Source organism: Euprymna scolopes, chromosome 9 (genome assembly GCF_053919585.1).
Source record: "Euprymna scolopes isolate OS-2025 chromosome 9, ASM5391958v1, whole genome shotgun sequence".
Classification (NCBI taxonomy): domain Eukaryota; kingdom Metazoa; phylum Mollusca; class Cephalopoda; order Sepiida; family Sepiolidae; genus Euprymna; species Euprymna scolopes.
Window position 1 is genome coordinate 12,369,835 of NC_136490.1, and position 17,500 is coordinate 12,387,334.

The 17,500-nt window shown below is 30.5% G+C and overlaps 1 protein-coding gene across 2 annotated transcripts in view; it reads left to right on the forward strand.

The window, feature by feature from the left end:
* Positions 1–17,500, forward strand: part of LOC145284433 (uncharacterized) — a 314,222-nt gene that overhangs the window by 816 nt on the left and 295,906 nt on the right. Inside the window, exon 2 of one of the 2 annotated variants that reach the window (XM_080133243.1) lies at positions 1,595–2,239. In XM_080133243.1, coding sequence (XP_079989369.1) covers positions 1,597–2,239 — 643 coding nt within the window. In that variant the 5' untranslated portion in view covers positions 1,595–1,596. Of the gene's footprint in view, positions 1–1,413; positions 2,240–17,500 lie in introns of those variants that run through there. The other variant, XM_080133242.1, reaches the window with a different exon arrangement.

Below are 17,500 nucleotides of genomic sequence, written 5' to 3' on the forward strand. Positions count from 1 at the left end.
TTTCTCGTGCTTCCTCTCTCTCTCTTTCTCTCTCTCTCTCTTCTTTTCTCTATCTCTCTATCTCTCTCTTTCTCTTTCTCTCTCTTTTTCTCTCTCTTTCTATTTCTCACTTTCTCATTGTCTCTTTCTCGTTCTCTCTCTCTCTCTCTCTCTCTCTCTCTCTCTCTCTCTCTCTCTCTCTCTCTCTCTCTCTATTTTTCTCCAAAGTCTTCATTTCAGTTCTCAAACTTCACATTTACCTTAAGGAACAAACCCCAATAGCAGTCAACTTCAAAAAAAGCTATGAAAAGCAAGCAGTCAAAACTTTCTACCGCCTTTCTCGTAGCGTCCCAATCATCAATAACAACATAAAACCACTATAGAAGCACCTCCTCCCCACCCTCAGCATCATCATCATCATAAGCTAGATGGTAGCGTTGCGGGGCAGCCAGCCTCATCGCTAACCCATCTCTTCTTCCTCTCTTTCTCCCGTACCGCCTCGTCTTCGAGCCTGTTCTTCGTATCCAACCAGCAAGAACGACCGACAGCCGAGGAGAAGGGAAACTTTCTTCAAAGACGTCGCAACTTCTTGTGCCTCTTTGCTTTCGAAATTCCCCACTGGGCCGAGGCCGACATACCGGCGGAATTATCATTCTTATAACCGGGGGGAGTTTTCACCTTACAATATAGGCGACCCGTTCGCCTTTAACGTAAACAAATCGCAAAAGCATTAATATTTAACAAAACACATTTTTCTTTGCTAAACATTTTAATCTACTACATAAGTTCATACATATACAAATATATAAAACACACACACACACACGTTTTATGCATATACATATGTATACACTTATAACCTAATCTATTATGTATGTTTTGTTTCAGTATTTATGCCATCAGTGCTCAATATAATAATAAATCTTACTATAGAAATATACATATGGCAAGCGGGCTACACAGAAACGTTTGTGTTTCATCCCCAAAGTAATTGATCAGGCAAAACTACAATTTATATAAAACAAAAACATATAATAAATGCCTGCATACAAATATACTTATCGTCCATATTTTATTGTGCATCTGCGAAATGTTCAAAACTTGTGCAGAAAATATACTAACAACTTTAATTCAATGTATATAAGTAATTATATCCCTTAACTTTTTTTTTTAATTTTTTAAATTAACTTTTCTACGAATATAGTTTTATGGTATAAAAATGTTTAGCAAATTTCTTTGGTAATTTATTATTAATTAATTATGAAGTAATTTTGAAATTAATATTTAATAAATATTTGCGAATCATTATTAGCTATTCTTAGACTTTCTTTATTAATTCCAAAAGAAAAGAAGACATTTTAAACATAAATTAAAATTTATAAATTGTAATGTCATAATAATCAGTATTTGATGTATATATTCTAATGTGTATTTATTTAAAAAAAAAAACAATAATTTATAAAGCAGTGGTATGTCTGTATGTAAACAGAAATCGATATCGAAAATAATCACAAGGAGTATCGTTATCATGTTCTCAAAATGGGAGTTATAGTGACCCCGACCAAGTTTTCTAAAACTGAATAAGACTTCAATCTTTCCCATCGCTTAACTACAGGTATGGATCAAAGAGTATACAGCATGAATGCCCCAGCTCTACATCACTATCCAGCAACGTTTCAGAGTTCCTATGGACTGGCCCCGACATTCCAGAGACAAACCCCCTTTCCATCAATGTACGGAGCGGCCGGCCTCGGAAGTACTGGTCTCGGATATTCCCCACACCAGTCGACAACTGATTGGGATTTTCACCACGGATCATCAAACTTAGCCATGAATCTAAACGGGACCCTAAATGGCAGCTCGGCCAATTTCCTGTCCAGCCGGGATTCGGCCGCCGTCGCTGCCCCGGATTATTTTACCAATGCCAACCCGATGACCCAAGTGTCCGGTCCGTTGTCATCGGTTATGTCAGAGGGTATGCTTTCGTCGAGCAAGTCGGTTGGTGGCGGCGGAGGTGGCGGAGCTGGTGGTGGTCATGCGAGTATCAATGGAAGGGTTGGAAGTGGACTTGGGGGAGGCGCCGGCTCCGTTGCGGGGGACTCCGGCAGCGGAGGGGCTCATAATGGTGGCTTAGTGCCCGCCCCACCCTCTTCGCCATATTGTGATTCTATCAACACAGCGCCCTACGCCACCAGTTTCTCCGCTGTCAGCTCCGCCTCGATCGCCGTCCAGTCAAACGGGCTTTCATCAAAGGTTACAGGTGAGTGCCGACAAATAATTTCTTTCTCCCACCTCCTCTCTTTCTATATCTCTCTTTTATATATATATATATATATATATATATATATATATATATATATATATATATATATATATATATATAAAGATAAAAATAATTTTAAAAAAATAGCCCAGCCAGATATTTCATTTTTATTGTATTTTTTGTATTTTTATTTATATTTTTCTATTTTATTTTAATCTATTTTTTTATGTCTTCCCCCACGCTTTTCTTATGTTTTTGTATATTTCATTCATTTATCTCTTCTCTTCATTTCGGATGAGAAGCATACAGCTTTGAAATACTATGGTCTATACAGTTTTCTTAATAGTTCACGCGTTCTTATTGATTTCATAATCAAATACATTTTTTAACTTTGAACTGTCACCAATTATTTGCTTACACGCACATACATATACACGTGTGTGTGTGTGTGTGTGTGTGTGTGTGTGTGTGTGTGTGTGTGTGTGTGTGTGTGTGTGTGTGTGTGTGTGTGTGTGTGTGTGTGGGATTTTTTTTTCTCAGGTAAAACATTGTTTGGAAACAAGAGAAAAGTTCATTTCAATCTTGACATATTTTTGGAAGATTGTCATTCCTTCATCTGCGGGAAGATCGATGCAAATCATTGAACCAAAATGTGTTCTCATTGCCAAGCAAAACCATATAATATTTTATCGGGGCATAAGAAAATTTCTATATTATCGTCTAATAAAATGTTTTTTTTAATTCGTGAGAACTACCTACATTTTGATTATATTGTTAAATGAAATTAATTTGCACACTTCCCAGTAGATGGCTGTTCATACCCATTCAAGAATACAGATTTTTCTTTCTATATTTATTTGTTCCATGTTTTTTTTTGTACTTGTGTATCATCGCTTACTCACTAGCTCTCGTCTGAATCAATACCAGTGATCGCTCACTGACAAAAACAGCGGATGTTCACTGAACTTCTAGTCACCTTAGATTTCCAATACCCTGCTTGTTTATATGACTCTTGGAAATCGATTTGTATTCTCGCAACAGCCGTTTACATTATTATCCCCCATGACAACCGTTATTTTTCTATAAATTTCGAATGCCACTAAATCTGTTTAAGATTGAAATATTTACTGCGATCTTTCATCGGTGATTGGAATCTTACTTACTCTGAATATTTATAATGTATATATATATAAAAATGTATATATATATATAACTAAATTTTATATATATAATGTATATATATAATATATATATATTATGTATATATATAGCATGTATATAAAAATGTATCTATATAGAATGTATATATACATATATAATGTATACATACATATATAATGTATACATACATATATATAATGTACATATACATATATATAATGTAAATATACATATATAAAATTTATAAATATAATGTTTATATATATATATATATATAATGTATATATATATGTATGTATATGTACGTATATGTAAGTATATGTTTTGTGTGTTTTTGTAAATTTACCACTGAAATGTTCAAGCTTCTTACATGCAATCACCTAAAAATGGAAATCATGTTTTCCTTTATTAAATGTATTAGAATATAAAATGGATTTTTAAAAATAATAAATGTGTTTTTTCATTTTTTTTTTTTGTTTATTTTCTTTTTAAATGTATAAATATTCCTTTTAAAATAAACTTTTTTTTTTTTATTCTATTAGGAAAATATTTTTCCGGTACGCCACATAGAGACTTATCAAAAATAAAACATCGACTTCAGTTCTGTTGTTTGTCTTAATAAATAATACACGTGAATTTTCATATGTAATTTTATGTTTATTTGCTAGATAAAAATGTACAAATAAGTTTGATTTTTGCTCTGTTGAAATGTGTTTTTATTACTGAATTAAATTTGGCTCACTCTTTTGGCGAACCAAAATGTCGGAGTTAAACTTGGCGTGCTGGTTTCTCACAAACAATCACCGACTATTTAACGTTAAATTTATTTATTCGAAACTGATCCTCCACTTTAAATACTAAAATTATTGCTTTTCTTTCTATAAAGTTTTTACGATTTTAACACGTACTCGCTTAAAAGTAAAAAAGTAATATTTCGTTTTTAAATAGGGATTCAGCTGAGAGTGGTCATCTACAAAATTTTCATTATTATTATTATTATTATTATTATTATTATTATTATTATTATTATTATTATTGTTATTATTATTGTTATTGTTATTATTATTATTATTGTTATTATTATTATTATTATTATTATTATTATTATTATTATTGTTATTATTATTGTTATTGTTATTATTATTATTATTATTATTATTGTTATTATTATTGTTATTGTTATTGTTATTATTATTATTATTATTATTATTGTTATTATTATTATTATTATTATTATTATTGTTATTATTATTATTATTATTATTATTATTGTTATTGTTATTATTATTATTATTATTATTATTATTATTATTATTATTATTATTATTATTATTTACTAGGTGTTCTCATGCAGGTTATCACCAGAAATTGCTCACTGAAAACAACCGGTGGTGTTCCCTGAAGTCTGAGTGACAATAAGTTTCCCCAGATATCCAGTAGATTCCACTTCTTTCGATAACATTTGTAAATGAACTTGCATTATCGTAACATCCGTTTACCATTGACTTCTCACTGGCAATGGCCATTGGTTATCACTGGAATTTGGGTGCCAAGAAAACTCCTCAAAGTCCTAGTTTTCTTCATATTCATTCAGTGGAGGTCTGGTTGTTAGTGATTTGTCTCTTCGGTCTTTCCATTCTCCCCGACCATTCCCGGCTATTTTGTGTGCCGCTACTTGATGCCGGCATTGTAATTATTATTATGGGGGAGTGGTTCATTTACAATTATACAGTTTCAGTTTTCTTGGTTCCATGTGGTGTTCCTTTATCTTTTTGTTTTACTTCTGTTGTAGTTTCTATATGTCCGGTTGGCATTTGTAATTCGTGTGTAATAGTCTACATTCATATGTTTTCATTAATATTCTAGCCGTTTTCATTATTGCTATACGTCTATCGTTTCAGTTATCCCCTAATTCCAATTTCTCCTATTCTATTATTGTGGGGGGGGTTCGCGATTGTTCCTGATGCTCTTACGAATATTGATGTTATCTTAACTTTCTTCATCTTCCATATCTTTTTCAATTCTGTGGCAATATTAATGTATTGTTTTCGCTTCTCCGTCTCCTTGATATTCACTCGGTGAACTGCTGGAATGGCGAAATCTTCGATCTGGCAGGACTTTTCCTTGTTAACTATTACGACATTTGCTCTCCTTGTTTGTTATCCTCATTATTATTATTATTATTATTATTATTATTATTATTGTTATTATCATTATTATTATTATTATTATTATTACTATTAACGAAATACGGATTATTACTTACTCATTAAGAATTTTCACCCGTTCTTGATAGCCATTTCAAATTATTTTTCGTTGTCGTAATAGCCGCTTACCATTGATTTCTCACTTTCAACAGGTACTATATTGATTTTCATGTTTGTATATATCATTTTGATTTTTAACTTACATCAAGTTTTCTTAAATGTCTTGGAACTGCAGCAACTTTCCTAATATCCATAACAAAACAAAAATAATGACAGCAAAAAAAATAATACGGTGCCAGCTAGAATTCAATGGTAAGCGGCTGTTGAGATAATGTGAAGTCACCTGTGCCGGTTATCGAGAGAGAACACTAGAAATCTGGAGAGACGTCACTTTGACTCCAGGAAACAGCACGAATTATTTTCAGTGAGACGTTGCCGGTGATGGCCTGTGGAGAACTTGTAGCCATAGAAATTTGAGGAGACGATGTCACTTACATTCTAGGGAGTACAACTTGTTATTACTAGTGAGAAATCACTGATGGTTCGTGTGAAATCGCCTAAAAAATAACCCACTATGAGAAAGCAATGACATAAAGTATCATCTGTGAGTTCAAATCGAACAAATAAAATACTGAATACAAAACGAATGGAATAACTTGAGTATGAATCGCGAATTGTAGATATTCAGTTCGCTAGAGATGCACATGTGAACAGGTACTTGAATTTGAAGATAGCAGAAAATAATATTAATCAGGAAAGTAATGTAATCCGAATTAAGAATGAATCATTGGCAATCGTTTCGAATAATTTAATCAAATAGCAATTTTTACTATTGTATGTTTCTGTTTATTGGTCAAGTGAGAGCAAACAATGTTTCTGAATTTTTGAGATGGGGATACTTATTTGTATTAAGATTCTTCAAATTACTGTTCTCATCTCGAGTTTTATTTTTACAACGTTTCGGTCGATGTACCCTCCGTCAGATGTATCTTGTTTAACGCGAGAATGTTTCTATTGAACTCAGGAATATAGACGGAATTTCAAACACGGAAGCCTTTATTTACTTCACGGGGGTAGCATGCTCTCGTTCCGTCAGCCATGACTGGATAGTAGTCCTAAGTAATTCGCAATTGTATTTTCCAGCCGCCCACACTGAGAATTGAACCTTCAACCTTCAGGAGAATATCTCCTTTATATTTGATTTTTTTTTTTCCAAATACGGGTCCTCGCGGATAGTCATCAAGGTTTCTTTAAGATTCGCACGAATTGAATAAATGGTTTACTTTTTGTATTTTTCTAGTTATTTTCAAATATGTTGCAAAGTCTTATAAGGTTGTTCCGACTACTCCCCATATTACTGGCATTATGTAAGTCTATAAAGTAACAATCTGTTTAAACCTTGACCAGCGTTTTGGTATCTTTTGGCTTTATTTATCTTGAGTTCGAATGCAAAACACGATAAACGCCATTTTCAAAATTGCGAAACCATCATTACAATATGTATTGCGTTTAGACCCGCTATCATATAACAAAATTATGACTCTTGTTTGCTGGCAATTAAAATAGGCTTTATAGTCGAAATCCAAATTTAATATATTTTCCCTTTTATTGTTTAATCTCGCGGTTTAAATGCAGTGGATTTATCGGGTTTTTCATTCAAACTCTTCAGTTATTTCGACGATCGGCTGTTACAATGGTGATTGGTGTCTGTGTTCTTTGCTTTTTAATTAATCATTCCCATCTCTCGGTCTATAGTTGGAGATTCGCTTGAGTCGCACAGTTTAAATAACTTTCTATGGTCTTTTAATATATAACAGTGACATGTATCGTTCAAGAACTGATTATGTACATAATTATTAGATTCAGGCTTACTATCCAATAAGACCCTGAAATAATTCACATTAACAATATGTGATCAGATTTCCACTCGTTTAAGTTAGAGATTATCTTTGAAATATTTACTCCTATTATATAAAAAGTCATTTTGTGTGTGAGTTCCTTCCTCATAGGTTCCGAAACGGCTGAGCCTATCTTTTGAAAATTTCACACAAAGCTAATTTATACGTCTGGCAGTGTTCTTAGATATTTTGTACAAAAATTCATTCGATAAATATCGAAAATAAGAAAAATCCGATTTAAAAATAGTATTCCTTCTCTTATAAATAAAAAATCATTTTTCAGGGGAATATTTTACGTTACATCGGTCAAGGCAAATAATACAATTTCAGTAAATCATTTCTTTTAAAAAAAAAACAGATTTATTGTCGTCTGGAGATGTAGCTCAGTAGTACAGCATTCGAATACAGCTCGAATAATCCCCTGTTCAAGCCCGGCTGTACCTCACCCTTTAATTTGTTTTTTTGTTTGTTTTTTTTTCTTATTAATGAGTTCAATTTACGATGAAAGAGGTATCATTTGAAATTGTTGCAAATCATTTCTTTGTATACTTTAAAACTAAACATTAATCAGAATTGACTTTTCCAGGGCATTCATTGTCCAGCCCAAAATATCAGCTAATGCGATATTGTAAAACAAACACAAGTGGAATTTGATGAGCGATATTATCATTATTTCATTTTTTTTTCTTTGTGCGAATAAGTTCACCGGGCAAATTATTCCTCATAATATATAATAATCAATAGAGGATTGGTTCTATAATACATACAATCTGTATGAAGTAAAATATCATGTTTAACGTTAGTGTACGATCGGGCAACGCCGGGCGTAGTTAGAAATAAATACAATCGTTCCTAGTATTCTTGCAATGACGGGTGTAATTATAATTGTTATCTCTGTGTTCGACACAGGTTTTAAGATTCACCACGAGTTGCTGACATTTTCAAATTTGAAACTTATAGTTCGGAGCAATTCCGGTTTCTTTATATTCAATAATTTGAAAAGTTCCTAGTGGATTGCCATTCCCACCCATTCATTTTATTATTATTCATGTATTTTTCAATTTCGGATGATCATTATGATTGTGTTTACATTTTCTTCGTTTCTATGAAAATACAGATATGAAGTTAAATAATTTGTGAGTTCAAAATACATATTCGGAAGATATTGAATTATTTTACCTACATGCCGCTTTTCTGAATTCACAAAAGCAAATCATCATAAATAGACGGCGTCTCTTGTACCAAACGGCCATAGTATATATATATATAGTACAGGTAAGAAATTCATTTTTATACTATGAAAAGGTTAGTAATTACAATTAAGAATAGGAAATTGGGGAAAAAAAATTTTTGTAACTTGTCTTCTTCCTAAGATTAAGGGTGGTGGTGTTTGATCAACACTGCTGGGGAGCCATGATGTAATACACTGTTTTGTTTTTAAATCCCCGAAACAGTGTTTGATGATCCCTTAAAAAATATAAAAATTGGTATTATAGTAAATTTGAGAGTTGATGCAGTGATTGCAGGTGATTAAATGACTTACTGACTAGATGTTTTTTTTTTGATGAATGATAAAAAATAATTTTTTGTGTGGTTTCAAATGTTAAAAACTTCAAAGACTATATATATATATATATATATATATATATGTGTGTGTGTGTGTGTGTGTGTGTGTGTGTGTGTGTGTGTGTGTGTGTGTACTAGCAAAAGTACCCGTCGTTGACTAGGTTCATAAACAGCCTACAGAAAATGGACTCTGATTTAGTAAAGTATGATAGGTTATGAAAAGGAAGGGTTGTAAAAAGTTAGCTTCGGATTTTGGGGTATCAAAACCAAAGCAAAATATGAAGTAAAAATAAAATAGATAAACCCCATAATTTATTATACCATACCTGTTCACACTGAAACACTTATCACAATATTCTGTGAATCTATATTAAAAAAACTTGTTAAACTTTGTGACATATTTCCATTCTATGGAGGTCAGGCGCGAACACCCCATAATTTTATTATAGCATATTTCTTCAAACTGAAACATAATTATCAAAGTATACTTACGTAGATAGATGTGAAAAGTTTTTATCAAAGTTTGTGTCTATTTCCATTCTATGGAGGCCAGGCGTGAACGCAGACCCCACAATTTTATTATACCATCCCTATTTAAGTTAAAACATACTTATCAAAGTATTCTTATGTACATCTATATCAAAAAAAAACTTGTAAACGTTTTTTTTTTAATTTTTAATTTTTTTATTTCCATACTTTGTGGACCAGGCGCGAACGAATACCCCACAATTTTAATAAACCACCGTTCTGCCAGATCAAATATACTCATTCTTGTGTCTCGATAAATCATCTATAATTATATGTAATCAGTTTTTTTTTTAAATAATCAACCATATAGGAGCCTATTCGTGACCAGACACACACACACACACACACATTCAGCTTTATGTTATAAGATATATATATATGTATGTATGTATATTTATATTATACTATTATATATATTATATATATGTATATATACATATATTTATATATGTATATGTACATATACATATATACATATAAATATATATACATATATATATACATATATATACATATATATACACATATATTCACATATGTATACATATTTATATGCATATTTATATACATATATGCATATATATATAAATATATATGCATATATATATATACATATATATATATATATATATATATATATATATATATATATATATATATATATAATCTTTACAAAGAACAGACACTCATAATACCGTTGGTCATTTTTTTAAATATTAGGCTTTTATTGATAACATTTTCGCTAGAATGTTGACATAAAATATGAAAATTGAATTTTTTACTGTGCTGATGAGTTGTGCAAAATTGTAATTAATGAATTATTATATACTTATATACTAACGATTTTATGCAAGATGTTACCAATAAAAGCTGAACATGTTGAGAATGGGCAACATTCCTTATAAATTGGTAAGTTTAAGAGATATTTATAGCTTTAGTATTGTACTATTGAGCTATATTCACGAGAATTGGTGCTATTTGTTTTATGCATTCCAAATAGTAAATTATCTATAGAAACACACTTACACGTGTGTGTATAATATATATATATATATATATATATATATATATATATATATATATATATATATATATATTAGGCACCGCCAAAACTTGAGGGGGCAGGCAAGTACTTTTTGACGGACCGTCTTTTTAAAAATCTACTAAAAATCAGGTTATTATCCGATCAATAAGAAATTTTCAGCGATTATTAAGAGAAGAATGAATTTTATAACAGTGTACTTATTTTTCATAAACAATATTTATATATATATATTTTTTCTTACAACCCCCCCCTTGTTTTGAGGGGGTACAAATATGCTTAAAATAATCATCTGAAATTGAAAAAAACATATTGTGTTATTGTAAGGGACGGGACTATAGATTAAAAAAAACAAAAAAAAACTTGTTTGCATACCTTATTGAAACATCTGAATATCCGAAATTCGATTGTGTTTAATTATCCCGCTTTTGAGTTTTGAAGTGTGAAATTCGGTGAATATGTTAAGTAAAATAATTAATTTAAGTTAAGCAAAACAAAAAAAAAAATTTTTAATATTTATACGAAAAAAGCCATTTTAAAATCTTTGATAAATAAATTAACAATTTCTTTTTAGCGAGCCGATTAATGCATGACCATTATTAAACAGGGCATGCTTTGAAGAATCGATACAAAAAAAAATTCGATGAATATTGTGCCCTTTGTGTTAAAAATATCATCATTTTTTCGATCCAGTTTGGAAACGTTTGCCTCCTTTCGACTACGGTGGACCAAACGCGCTAAAATAATTTTTTTATTCTGCTTTAAATTGCCCCCCACCCCATTTTGGAGAGTCTGACCCCCACACACATACATATTAAACACCAAACTCATACAAATGCTCAGCGTTAATAATACATTGAAATTTTCGTCACTGAAAAATAAGTTTTTGGGGGGGCTTTTTGGTCTTCCGTAGTTTGCTTTTTATCAAGAACAAATGTAAAGTTTGTAAACAGAGTAATCAAATCGACTCGAAGTAACTGGTTGCCTATATGAATAAGTGGAATTATTTGAAATCCAGGTACTTATATTATAATATTTTTGCATATTCTCATAGAAAATCACCCTAAATCTTAGTTAGACAAGAAATAAAAAATTAATTTTTTCAAAAACCTTTCTTTTTTATTTAACTATGTATATACGTTATTTGTGCAAAACAAAAAACGCCAATTGTTAACTTTGGGGGAAAATTTAACATTTCAAATTTAATTAAAAATAGTAGAATTTTTTTTACATTATTCTGCTTTCTATATGATAAAATTCAGGGTTTTATCTTTCTGGAAAAAAAGTTACTCAGAAATAATGGATTTTAATAAATGTAATTTCGTTTTAAAAAACAACAACAACTTGATTTTTCGGCCATTTTGGCGGTGCCTAATATATATATATTCATTTGTTTTTGTTCGCGATACTTTTTGAATGAATTCAATTATTTATACGTAAGTGCATTTTTATTCAAATGCGAATTGGGAATAATTTTCCCCTTTACCAATTTGTTACCCCCAAATCGGGAGCGGCATATATATATATCTATATATATATATATATATATATATATATATATATATATATATACATTATTTTTAAAATATAATTATACAATGACATAAGTTTTGTCGTTTACGACTCATCAAAATGGACGAATCAACTAATGCTCATCTAAAAAGAGTTCAGTTTTATTTTCATACTAGCATCCAATTCTTTTGACTTTTTACTCAAATTTTTATACAGTTCTGCTAATGATTTTTTTCATTATTCTTATACCAGTCGGTTATCTCTCTTTTTCTCTCTCTCTGTCTCTCTCTCTCTCTCTCTCTCTATATATATATATATATATATATATATTATTGTCGTTGTTATGATTAGTTCATGTATATACATTCTAATTTCACGTGATATATTTAATTTTCATTTTTAAAAAAAATGGGACTTTTACTTGATTACCGAAAACCATGAAATAATTCGATTGCAAAAATGATTTTCTATTTTTTATTTATTTTCAGTGTGCAATCATTAGTAACCGTTTTTAAAACATCGAAATTAATATTTGAATGTTGTTTATGGCGCGCGCTTAGTACAAACTATGCAGTCTACTGGTGACGCCTCAGTCACGATTTCGAAATAGTTGCGTCTATGTAAGGTTAGCTAATACCCCTCATATTCGTATAATCTCCATATTAACAAATTTGTGTGACAACTTGTCGTGTGTCTGTATGTGTGTGTGTTTCTCACCTTTACGTGACCTACACGTTATTTTTATTATTATTTGCTTATTTATTTACTTACGAGATGTTCTCATACAAGTCTTCATAATAGATTTTTCACTAACAAACACCGATGGTGTTCCTTGAAGTCTGGATGACAAGTCTCCCCATGTTTCTAGTACTCACCACCTCTTTAGATATCTTTTGCAAATAAATTTGCATTATCGCAACAGCTCTCTTTTCACTTATCAAGTTGAAGTCTGGTTAGTGCTTTCTCCCCTCAGTCTATCCACTCACCAAAAGCTTTAACTATTTAGTATGGTGTCAGTCGATACCGACATGAAATTTGGGGAGGTTGTTAACCTGAAATTAAGCGGTCTCGCTTTTCTTTGTTCCGTGTTGTATTCGTCTTTTTTTTTTTTTTTTTTTGTTTGTTTTTTACTACTTTTGTGGTTTCAACGCTTGTAGTTAACGCGGATTAGTTTCCGCATTCAAAGGTTTTCCTTAAGATTTAAACCGTTCTCATTATTGCTACACGTTGTCTCTTTTCAGCTTTATCATTATTTTTTTATACAAGCATACAATATTTTTTTTATAAATAACTAGCATTTCAGCCCGGCGTTGCCCGGGTGTTTGGTGGTGTATGTTGAGCAAAAAAAAAAAAAAAAGCGGTAAATTTTTTTGAATTTTGACCCCTATTTTTATCCCTTAACATTTATTGTTTTGAGCTCAAATCAAGTTATTAAGTTAGATCCATGTCCAAGGTACCTTATCTAAAATTTCAACTGTTTAGACCCAATATTGTCGGAGGAGTTCTCAAAGGACAAATCGTTGAACTTTGACCCCTTAACAGCCAAATTTCTGGCCGAAAACCGATCACAAAAAATTTCCCAAATCTCAGTACTCTGTATATCAAATTTCGAGTCTGTAGACTGAAAATTGACGAAGTTATTGCGTAGGGAGATGTACACACACACAGACACGTTCAGTTTTATATATATATATATATATATATATATATATATATATATATATATATATATATATATATATATATATATATATTATCAAGAATTCTTCAAAAGTTTTGATTTCGGTTTCCATCCAAGCTGATGAACACAAGTCATATGGATATATTTTATTTAATTTTTGAAATCGCAACTTTATATATAAAAATTGATAAAACATTCACTCTGTAATAATATATACGAAATCTGTAAGGATTAAAATATCATATTTAAGCGTACCTTATGACTGCTAGCTTAGATAAACATTTTTGAAGTTTTAACGAAAAAGCGACAATAATATGAGACCGGTTCCAGTTACGCTGAACATTCAGGGAATGCCAACATCAATATATTACGTATGAATGAGTCCCCCTGTGGAATTTCCACAGGTCTCGCTTATTTTTATTAATTTAATAATTTAAAGAAAGCATGATTATAAATAATATACAAAATTCTATATATGTAATCTAAAATTGCAGAATAGGCATTGTTAAATGAGAAATCGCGAAACGAAAATGAAAGTAAAATGTCATGATTTAGTAAAACGAGTATGTACAGTTAAAATTATATTATTATTCGGAAAAGAAGAGGCGCGCACGCACACACACACACACACACACACACACACACACACACAAAACGATATTATTTTTGCACCTACCTCATATATATATATATATATATATATATATATATATATATATATATATATATATATATATATATGCCTGTAAAGGCACGTATATGCTCTGGCATAAAAACTTTTCGATTCATAGTTATTAATTAATAAGATAGTAAGACAATAGTTTTATTTTAAGATATTCATAATGGAAAACGTATGGATATAAATAGCTCTATTGGTTATTGAGCACTATTATATAAATCCAGTGGATATAATTGTGATTTTCTCTTACGAATACATTGGAATACTATATGTGTGTGTATGTGTGCGCGTGTGTGTGCGCGTGCGCGCGCGATGCCTCCGTTCAGTCTCAAGAGACAATTGACACGCCTCTTCGGGTAGCTGCGCATGCAATTGTAAGGCAAAGGTTGCTCAATCTCTAATTACACCAATCCTAAACTGCCACTGTTAAGGTCCAGTGGTAAGGAGAGACCTACGACTGACTTGAAACAATACCTAGATAAGTGGTGAGCACATGCAGAACCTGGAATTCCTATATGGTCACCCATTCTAGAACTGACTAGACTAATATATATATATATGACACACAGAGAGACAGTGTTAATATAATGATAAAAATTTTATTATTTATTGAGAAGATTACAATTACGTTAATCAGAAAAAATATTTTAAAACCCAGTCGTAGTAATATGTTGCACACGTTAAGATATTTATCAAGAAAATTATTTCACATGAGCAATTTTTACACAATATTATGAGACGCATTGCAAGAAAAAATATTTTTATAAAATATATTTTGATGATTTCAAAATTTTACTTTTCCTTATATATAATAGTAATATATTCATATATATATATATATATATATATATATGAATATATATATATATATATATGTTATACACATTATATATATAATACTAATTATACATATATATACACATTTTATATATATATATATATTATACACATTATATATATAAACATTATATATATATTATACTGATTATACACATATATATACACACATTATATATTTACTAGCAAAAGTACCCGTCGTTGACTGGGTTCAAAAACAGTCTACAGAAAATGAACTCTGATTTATGAAAGTATGATAGGTTATAAAAAAAAAGGGTTGTAAAGAGATAGCTTCGGATTTGGGTGTATCAAAACCAAGGCAAAATATGATGAAAGTAAAAATAAAATAGATACACCCATAATTTATTATACCATACCTGTTCACACTGAAACACTTATCACAATATTCTGTGGATCTATATTAAAAAACCTTGTTAAACTTTGTGACATATTTCCATTCTATGGAGATCAGGCGCAAACGAACATCCCATAATTTTATTATACCATATTTCTTCAAACTGAAACATAATTATCAAAGTATACTTACGCAGGTAGATATGAAAAGTCTTTATTAAAGTTTGTGTCTATTTCCATTCTATGGAGGCCAGGCGCGAACGCATACACCACAATTTTATTATACCATCCCTATTTAAGTTAAAACATACTTATCAAAGTATTATTATGTACATCTATATCAAAAACACTTGTAAACGTTTTTTTTTTAATTTTTAAATTTTTTATTTCCATACTTTGTGAATCAGGCGCGAACGCAGACCCCACAATTTTAATGAATCATCATTCTGCCAAATGAAACATACTCATTCCTGTGTCTCGATACATCTTCTATCATTATATGTGATCAGTTTTCAATAATAGTCAACGATATAGGAGCCCATTCGTGACCAAACACACACACAGGCGTTCAGCTTTATATTATAGATTATACACATTATATATATTATACATATATATATATATATACACATTATATATATACACACATTATATATATGCATATATATATATATATATATATATATATATATATATTATACACATACATTAAAAACTACGCACAAGCATAGATGATACATATCTTTCGATATCTACGCCTACTGATTTTTTCATTCCTAAATATAAAAAAATATTTTGAATCTGCATAAGTATGCTGAAAAATCAACATAATGTTCATTAACTTATAATCCCAATCTTGTAGAATTTTCAGCTCAATCTTTACAAATATTATATATCTGATCTGAACATTCTTACACTAAGTCTGTGGATGTACCTATACCAGCAACATATATATATATATATATATATATATATATATATATATATATATATATATATATATATACTAGCATTTCAGCCCGGCGTTGCCCGGGTGTTTGGAGGTGTATGCTGAGCAAAAAAAAAAAAGAGTAATTTTTTTTAAATTTGACCCCTATTATGACCCCTTAAAATTAATAGTTTCGGGCTCAAATCAGTTTATTAAGTTAGATCCAGGTTCAAGGAACCTATATATAAAATTTCAAGTGTCTAAACCCAAAATTGTCGGAGGAGTTTGGTAGAGTTCTTAAAGGTCAAATCGTTGAAATTTGACCCCTTAACAGCCAAATTTCTGGCTGACACCCGTCACATCGATTTTCCCAAATCTCAGTACCCGGTATTTCAAATTTCGAGTCTATAGACTAAAAATTGACAGAGTTATTGCGTAGGGAAATGTACACAGACAGACAGACAGACAGACACGTTCACTTTTATAGATATATAGATAACTGCAGAAAAGGAAAAACTGCATTTACTGAATAAATTTTTTTTTTAGTATAACAATCTATTAGCAAAAATAAAACAATTAGAATTAGTCGACAAAAAAAAAACTGAACTTAACCAACATCAAAAAGAATGAGAAAAATACTCTGAATCGCATATAATTCGTCACATTCACAAGAAATGCGTCCCTCCCATACAAAATAGAACAACAGAAGAAAAAGTAAAGTCTGCCAAATTTTTGTTTGGTAAAACCCCTGCCATTGGATAATGTAAACATTCATCTCCTGGGAGAGAGTTACTATTAATCCAGATTAAATAGAACATGTGTATATGTCAAAAACGGTAACACGAATTCTATGCATTTATGTCCG